A 9,414-nucleotide genomic window follows, 5' to 3' on the forward strand; every position below is an offset into this window, starting at 1 on the left:
ATATGATGGAGATACGTCTCTGCAGTGTTTAGAAAGGCGACGTGTCTTAAAACAACGTTGGCACTGGCAGTGACCAGGACGGCGTGCTCCCTCCGAGCGATGACATGCACTTGATCTAAGAGGGTCGGTCTTGTGTTGTGGTTCATTAAAACGCTAACACATAGAAGGGGTGAAGCACTGAAAAAACAGATGCCCTGCATCTTCAAGTAAAGCTCAGTGTGGCCCTTCTTTGGGCGGGTTGGTACATTCTGAACTTTGGTTTGTATAAGTTTGACCTCTCAGGCCACAGGAAACACGTACGGGCGAAGAAAACACACATTTCGAAAGAAGAAACGCGGATAAATATTTCTCGATTCCTCTTTGGAGCTACTATCTGTGGTAGCGCACGAAGTCAAACAGAGGCGATAAAGTTAGGGTGGAAGCTACGGCAAAAGATGAAAACACTGACCTAAATAAATAAAGCCCGAAGACTCAGTTGTGTTCAGGTCAGAAGAAATTTTTGGGTCAGTATTGTAAGTTTACCAAGCCATGATCATTTAAATATGGTTTTCGTTGTTTTCACTGCCTGTTTTTCGGCTGCGCAAATTACCTTCAGACTTCAGAACTTGATTTCTTCTGGCCCCCGCAACTTCTCTGTTAGTTGTCGTCGTCCAAATCCGTCACTTCCCCCATCGAACCATTTCTTGGTTGGTCGCCCGTCGTTACACTTCAGAAAGTCTTCTTGTGTTGAGGGATCGGCAAGAACGAATTAGAAATGTTCAATTTATGTATGAAAATTGCAAATTGACCTCTTTACTCCAGTTAACACTTTAAAACTAGGCGAAAACGCTCATCAACCGCCAAACCTCTTTTAGGAATTTCAGCCTGAGTGTAGTCATTCCAGCAAGTCTAGTGGTCACATATATATTACTCAGCCGAAGCATATACCTAGTTAAGCCTGTTAATGCAAATGGTTGAATGCTAGCGGAGATGAAAAGGAATCTTTGTGACTCGAGGACAACCAAGAGCTGGGACAAATAAGCTTCTTATGAGTAAGGACAGCTTCACTACTAGTAGAGGGGAGCATAGATAGAGTAGAAGTAACGGATTTATTTTTCGCAGAAGTTTGCACACAATGCTGATCCTGATGAGTTGTGCACGGGGGATTATCAGATGCATTTCAATACAAGTGAGTAAAAGTACGAATGAGTATTTACGAAGCCAGTACGAGTGATTTGAGTACAGAAAAGTGTTTGAGTCTCAGATTGCTGTGGTGAGCAATCTGGAAAAAAAAGAAATTGCGACTTAATTTTATCGATTCACCGCAAGTCAGGATTTCCTGAAGCGGGCCTATTATTTGAAGGACAACTGCAGCGACAAAACGACGCACACTGCTGGTGTGCAGATGACCCTGCGTGTTCACTAGATGGCAAAGTTTAGGGGCACCGCTATTCTTATTAAACTTCTTGCGACAAAAAAATGATTGCATATCTGGTCATTGGAGGCGAAAGGTTACGTTTCTAGGTAACCAAACCTATAGCCAAGGACTCCTGAAACTAGTTTCCTCGAATTATGTAGAAAGAAGGCTTCACAGAGAAAAGAGTTGTAGTTTTTTGGCCGTTTCAAGGGTCGAACAAAAAACTTGTTCCCCTGTCGGGAAACCCGCTATGTTAATTAATGGGTAGGAGATATGACAGAACCTGTGGTGCCTGAATATCTATCTAGAGAAGAAACGGTGGCGGAATATTCACACTGGCGTGCACAGTAACGCGTGAGGTACGCGAAACCGTTTGCGCTATGAACATTCATTCAATTCGAGAACCCTGCTTATCATATCTAAAACGTCTAGATATTTTCACTTCAAAAATGGCCGCGTATCCGCTTCCTTGGCTGCAAATGTCGTCAAAATACGAGAGTAGTTTTTCTAGCCGGCCGCGTGACACCCTCTCATACATCCGCTTCAATCGCTCAGGTTGTTCTGTTCTAAGACGAATGCAAAGTGAAGTTGCTCAATACGATTCAATATCGCCTCTTCCGCACTATTTCAAGGTCCCGGTTTTGATTCCGCGCCTCCGCGGCGGCTTTTCTGATGGAGGCGAAAAGCAAAAACGCCCGAGTTTGCGAGATATCGGCGCGCGTTAAAGATCCCCAGGTGGTAAAAATTAATCCGGAGCCCTCCACTACGGCGCGCCTCATCGCCCGCGTTGCGTCGGCGCGTTAAACCTCACAAATAAATCAATCAATCAATCAATCGCACTATTTCATCGACAATTATTGCGGCCTTATATTTGCGTTCTTTATAGAACAGCTCAAACAAAAATTTTCTTTGTTGTTTTTTGTCGTCCGTATTACTGCGTTTTTATTTTCTGCAAACTAAACAAATTCCACATATTTTGATGAAGGGATGCTGCTAATGTCACTGCTAATGAAGGGATGCTGCTAATATGTACTTATGTCTGGCTTCCCGTATGCCTACTGTTTTCCTTCTGGGGAACAACTTTGACTTATACGCCCTACGCCACGAGTTTCAGCAGTTTGCAAAGATTTTGCCTGTATACACTACGCGATCAACCGTTCTTTGAAATTTTAGCCTGGCTGCTAACTCTTGTAACACAGAGACAGATAAAAATTTGTATGTTTAGCGATCCGAAGAAAGACTATCGTACTAAAAAAAATCGCGGTTCGTCGCATAATGCCAGAAGAAACAAACGTTCAGCACAGTATAAAATAGCCGTTTAGTACCTGGCGCTAACATTGAACTATTTGCAAGACGATTTGCAAAGCACCCTTTGCAACAAGGTTATTGATTGCCTGTAGTTCCTCGTGGCTATAAGGAATAGTTACATTATGTCCCATTTTCATTACTTTTTTCAGTTGCTGTAATGTTGTTACCCTAACCATTCGTTATCAGTGTATGGCAGCTTGGGTCAGGGACCAGCTTAGGAAAATGCATACCTTGAGAAGAACAGCAGTCATTCTTTAGAAATAAAAGCTTAGTGTCAGCATTGATTGTCCAGCAATTGTGTGATCTTCAAGGTTGTTGGAAATTATTGACGACTTTTTATAGTGTGGTTTAGGCATAATATCTTCTTGTCGTCATAGAAGATAGCGGCACTACTTCCTTTCAATCTCACTAGGCGACATGTGTGCAAATAAGCTGAAATCGACCATGCTTTTTATTGCAAATGTTGTGTGTATAAAATTGCAGGGAAAGCAGGCGAGTTTGCATAAAAACCCATAAAACGTCCCTTTTTGATGAAGCGTTAAATTTGTGCTCACCAATAATTTGTGTTCATTTAAACTTTCGAATTATTCCCACTTGCCCCTAAACTAAGCACGTTTTCATTCGCAGACATACTATCTGTCCTTGCATGCTGGTGTTAAAAAAAGGATTGACCAGCGTTTCTTTTAAATCCATTTGAAAAATGTTCACTTGCAAACCGTTATTGGACGTTGCTACTGCCGTTTTAATGCTTTTCCAGGGCACGACGACCACGCCTCAGCGGACGGCGAGCAGTAAGTGTAATATTTTGATTTTTACATGTTAAGTTTTTGATCTTTTCCCTGTCTGTTACAACACTTCTGTGTTAGAGTACCTACCGTTCCTAGAAAGATAAAGTGCATACGCAGAAGGGCTGTCTAGCTGTGCTTTACATGCTGGGACTTCAACAAAAAGGTGGCACTAGTTCGGTTCTGATACCTTTTTCTGGCGCTTTACACGTCAAGTAATTTTGGTAATATTTCGCATACATGATGTACTGTACATAATAAATATGTATAGCATGTCACACCAGACCTGTAATATATTAACTTAGAGACTCCAATAAAGCACAAACAAGAAAAACTAACACTTTCAGAATAAATTTCTTCAACAGACGAAATAATACAGCGTGGAAATGAGCAATACAGAGTACACGGATAAAGCTCCATCCAACGTACTATACACGAAAAGGCTAAGTTTAAAGTACAACTCAGTATTATGACGTCCTTCCTCGTTTTACCGTTCTGGTTCCTAAAACACGGGAGAGCAGTCACTTAACGCTTGCTCACGTGTTCTCTAAACCCTAAATTTGTACAACTCAGTATTATGACGTCCTTCCTCGTTTTACCGTTCTGGTTCCTAAAACACGGGAGAGCAGTCACTTAACGCTTGCTCACGTGTTCTCTAAACCCTAAATTTTTATTACCCGCAAATACGAATACACGTAACAGAAGCTCCGTTAGATAAGAATGTTGACACGTGCAAGACGGTATTAGCTGAATGCACATCTGTAAATGCACAGCGTTTATATACAGCAGGCCTAAGAGCTTGGGTTCAGTAGTCTCGATCAGTTGCCTGAAAAATAAAAATCGTGAAGTTTTCTCCAGTACTTGTTGGCTACATAACCACTGATACACGCCTGAGCGGTGCAATTTGTTCCGAAATGGCACTGTTTATCTTATATTCATAATAGAAGGACCAAGCCGCACGCCTCTAACCAATTATTGGCAGAAAAGAGGGACAAAGACTAGGGGTGACAATTGTAATTTTAATCAAACGGCATATACGTCAGTGCGTTCCCTGAGAACGCAGAACACATCCAGGAGTCGCTCCATTGCAATTAAGTCGTTCAAGCATTTCGTGCCGGGTGTTGGTATCCCATTTTGGAGATTTTCACTTTTGAAACATGCAAGTTCAAAAATCTCACTCACTTTTTTTCTTTCGTAAGGCAAAATCCTGAAGTTGGTTCTCAGGCATCTGTGTGCCGAACATTTGTGTCTCGAGCAGAGACCCGTTCGGTATACCAGCGGGCTGAACGTATGAGTATGTGACTTACCCCAGATCAGAATTTTTCCTATTGGCAGTTAGGTCAAACCAAACGAAGCAGCGGTAAACATTCCAATGGGTAACTGAAAACTGCTAAAAACGCGTGGCATCTCAATGAGCCTGCAATATAAGGAAAAAAAAATGCATGAAAAAATACCTTAGCCCTTGTCTTTCTTTCGTGTGTTTCATTTTCTCAATTCAGTCAGATTGATTATATACGGCATGATGGCAGCATACTCGCTCAATTTCAAACAAGTGCCCGTATATCGCCTGAGCGTTTGTTCCACCTGTAAGCACTTTTCAGTAGCTTAGAGGATAATTTCAAAAGAATTTTCCTAGCCTTTTAGGGGCATCGCAGGGTGAAATCCTAAAAAGTGCTTTCGCGTGTTTGTACAAATAAGGTTTATCACCAAAAACTGAATATATATATCCATCGGCTGGAAATGTTAACCCCGAATAACGCCCAATTCACTTGGAAATATAGGTACGCTTTATAGGTCGAAACCCCGAAAATACTTTTTACACATTTTTCCGCACTAGATACATCAGCAAACAGCACTTGGATATCTGAACAGGCAAGCGAGAGAATAAGAAATTGAGGGAAACATAACTTGCTTCTTCTCTCCCTTTAGGAGTGGGATTTTCGAAAATCATTTTTTTAATGAACCCCTACGTAATGATAGAAATGTAATCTTGAAATTTTAAGTTTCTAGGTTCAGCAGATTCGGCTGGGTGTTTACGAATCATTCAGAGAATGAGACGGAAACTTTATTTCGTAGTTATAGGCTATATAGATAGCGCCCAGGTACGCCCTGTGGGGACAGTATTCTACCGACACAAAAGTGTATGACAAATAGTGAGTCACTCAGTGAGTCACTCATTTCTTGTTATAGCTCGGCCATACCAGAGTTGTACACAATCAGGTATTCCCACCTGATGTCAATACACGACCTCCTACCGCAGGCGTATGCTAATATAAAAATGCTGGAACCAGTGTTTTATGGGAACTAACCCGTAACAAATTGTACGACTTGGGCGTGCTCGAGCGAATGAGTATTTAGCCTTCAGAAGTGTTATCTTTGTTGGGAGGTTTGGTATCTGTACCTCACAGTTTGATAATAAACATTCGCCACGGAGGGAGGCAACTCGTTTTGGAAGACACCACGTGGAGTCTCAACAGGCGATGGGTGAGCTAATAGAAGCGGAGAGAATTGAAATGAATTCGACAAATCTAAAGTGTATATTAGGTTTCGCCCTACCCGTATGATTTTGGGTCAAACAGATGGCTCTGCCTAAACAAGTAGCTGTCTAGAAGTAGGAACAGGAGAAAGTTGAATTGAACAAAACTAAATTGCATTCGTAATGGCAGTTGGGAGAGAAGAGAAAAAGGAAGTGAAGGGTGGGAAGGAGAAAGAGGATATGCCATTAGGTGCTGTGGCAGTGAAAGCTGTAGCCTCCATTTTTGACATTTTAACTCAAATAAACGAAACGCGGCCAATTGCGTTTACTCTGTTAGGGTGGCAGTAAAACATGGAGCCTGATTGAGCTCCTTCGCTATAATAGGATTGTTCTACCGGATTGTTCTAGCATTTCGGTCTGGGTATTCATATCCCATCTTGGCCCTTCTTACTTCTTGAGGCTTGTAATTGAATATATCACAATCGCACTATTACACGACGAAATCGTGAAATTAGTTTTGGGGCATTTTGGAGGTCAAACATTTGTAACATTTGTAAAGCAAAGCCAAATGGATATATCAGGGGTGGGGGAAACGGCGCGCTTTATGGAAATCGGTAAAATTATGCAACTTACCTTGAATTCAAATTCACTCTATTAAGGGGTTAGATGGGAAAAATTTTGGAAAGCAGTTTTTAAACATTCGAATGAATTGCCTGAAGCCGCGAAACTTAGTTCCAGTTCTTAACAGGCCTGCGATATAATGACAAATTTATGAAAGTATAATTTAGGCCTCCTTGCTCTCTCAGGTATGTAAATTTCTAAACCTACCATACTACGTTTCTACTACATGATTGGAATATACTTCCATAAATTCGAGGCACTATGACCAGAATTTTGGCTGGGCGTTGATATTGCCTATTCGGAATGTTGATCTCGTCGAGTGTAACAGTTGAAAAAAAAACCCTCTCCGTCCTTTTAGCCTCGTATCGCAACAAAAACTGTCATATTGTTTTTGTGTATTCGCACGAATGACACAGATCGCCAGAAACCATTTCGGCATATGAATCGGCTGAACATATCTAAGGGTATCTGTACATACACCCAATTTACTCCGAAATGCCGATTCGCACCATAGGTGTTGGTAAGACCGCAATCATAACCCTTATTTTTAGAAAATTTTAATCCTACATAAATCAGCAAACACCACTTCGATATAGCAAAGCGAGAGGAAAATGTTTGCAAATGTGCAAAAACACAATTTCAACTTATCGTTCTTTTAGTAGTGGAATTTTGTAAAATGTATCTTTGGTGATCTTCTACGCCATGATAAATATATGCTGCCCAAATTGAAAGTCGCTAGGTCCAGCCGCTTTGGCTGGCCGTTGATGAGTCAGTCAGCCAGTCAGCCGATGCGTCGGTCGGCCCGTTGCTCAGACAGTCGCTCAGTCGGTCGGTAGGTCGGGCACATGTCTTTATAGGTGTAGATACAGAAGGTCCAGGTGTTTTCGATAACCAAACTACCCCCCCCCCCCGTTGCAGCTCACTTATTAGCACGATACCGGAATTCCTAAGTGTTGGTGACTCCATTGTGAAATAGGTAATTATAACAAGTAGCGTATAAATACATACCTGTTATACGATTACTGTCATTAGTATAATAATTTGTCCGGCCATCGCTGCGTACTACCGCAAGCTAGGAAAGTTTTCATTAACTTTTTTTACATTCCCAAAAGCGGCACTTCATTATGGAATGTACGTGTATATATTTGAATTTGAACTTGCTTTAAAAACCTTTTATAACATCAAAAGGCTAACAAAACAGTGAACAATAACAAGTATAACGGTTTTTAGCAACAATTTACTGCAAAATTACGACAATGGCAGCAAGTACATCTTGATAATTGCCCCCAATTGAAGCGCCGACATAACGATTCCTCGAGTTGCTGCCTGCGGGGAGATGTTGAGGTTTCGCAAGGATTAAAAAGGTTGTTCATATGATAGCGTTTTTATTGCACTGGATGCCAGGAAACATATTTGGCGCCCACAATTTTGTTGACTTCCTCGGGAAAACGTTTTCTGCAGGGGCGGACACAACGCTCGCTCCCAAAACGCGTTGATAACAGCGACCCATGGGGCTACGTCCGCCAGTAACGAGGACCCCCAACCGTATGCGGCAGGCGAGCCAGGGGCGAAAAGCGACGTTGCTTTTGCCGGAACCTCCAAGGGGGCGCCGGATAACATGCAGGTACGCAATGAAACACGTTTACAATTTGAACGTTGAAATGATACCGACATCGGAAAGCTCGTCCAGGCATGCTCGTCGTGGTTGCGAAAATGGTTTCCTTTACAAAAGTGATGTCGTGCAAGAATGAAGGCATTTTCCTAAACTACCCAACTTTTATAAAGATTAAGCTTTAGGTTCGTCCTTCAAATTTCGCAGGGGATTGAATACAAGAAACGGTTATTAGCGCTTCCATGCAATGCTCATTTACTTATACCAAACAAAAATTTCGATGCGGAATAGGAAGCAAATCAGACTTGCTAGAACGCGTACTGAGACAAATTTTCGAATATATGAAAGTGTTGCTGCTTTTGGAAGTAATACTAATTATGAATAGGCAGGTACCTCATTTTCTTTGTCCCAGAAGCATAAATCGCGGATCGGTACAATAAATACGTTTTTCTTGTTCCAATAGAACTCACCTTGCACCAAAAGAGGCGCTTCCAAAACACTTGCACTTGTGTTTGCAATGCTTCATTATCCCGAAAAAAACTGTTTCAGTATTAACGACCAGCTTGTCATCTGTTTGAACTGTGCCATAGTTTTCCCCTTTAGAAAAGATAACAATAAAGAGGCATCCACATCCCACAAAATAAATTCAAGAAAACCGAAATGCGTCCTACTTAGGGCGCACAAAAATATACACTCCAAACCCATTCCTGTAGAAAAATTACAACCGTGGCTGCTGCCTCTTAAAAAGCGCTTGCTAACTAGCCAACTTTATTGCTTCAGCTTGGCACAGAAGTAGTAAGCGAAAGACGTGACCTCTCAGGCCCTCTAGTTGGACAGTATCGTGAACGCGCAATTTCACAAAGGATGGAAGCTTCGGGATCAGTTTCTAAAGTCACACTTTTACACAATTTTTTCGCAGTTGCCCATCGCTTGTAAGGAGGAGTAGATGTGCCTTTACGATATATAATTCGAACACACTGAACAAGCTTACAATGCGCGAATGTTTTGTTGCCATTCACTCATTTATAAATGCCATTCATTCATTTAGGAAGCAGCTTTTGCGTTCCAGTACGTAAACAGCACGGGACGGTGGTGTTTAATTTTAAGAGTGGCCTCATAACTGCTTTTAGTGGCAAATAGCTACGAACGTGGTGGTTTGTAAAGCAACTCCTCCGATAGTTTAAACAAGCGCGCCGGTGTGACAGCCAGAGGCAGA

General features: G+C 41.8%; 1 protein-coding gene across 1 annotated transcript in view; it reads left to right on the forward strand.

Annotated features, from left to right (window-relative positions):
- The window catches only part of LOC144180237 (kin of IRRE-like protein 2), an 89,980-nt gene extending 80,836 nt beyond the window's left edge, over positions 1-9,144 (forward strand). The window contains exons 12-14 of the mRNA XM_077708615.1: positions 3,462-3,495; positions 8,048-8,210; positions 9,118-9,144. Coding sequence (XP_077564741.1) covers positions 3,462-3,495; positions 8,048-8,210; positions 9,118-9,144 — 224 coding nt within the window. The remainder of the gene's footprint in view (positions 1-3,461; positions 3,496-8,047; positions 8,211-9,117) is intronic.
- Positions 9,145-9,414: the final 270 nt, after the last annotated feature.

Source organism: Haemaphysalis longicornis, unplaced genomic scaffold, assembly GCF_048455015.1.
Source record: "Haemaphysalis longicornis isolate Haplotype H1 unplaced genomic scaffold, Haemaphysalis longicornis Haplotype H1 scaffold_4, whole genome shotgun sequence".
NCBI lineage: Eukaryota > Metazoa > Arthropoda > Arachnida > Ixodida > Ixodidae > Haemaphysalis > Haemaphysalis longicornis.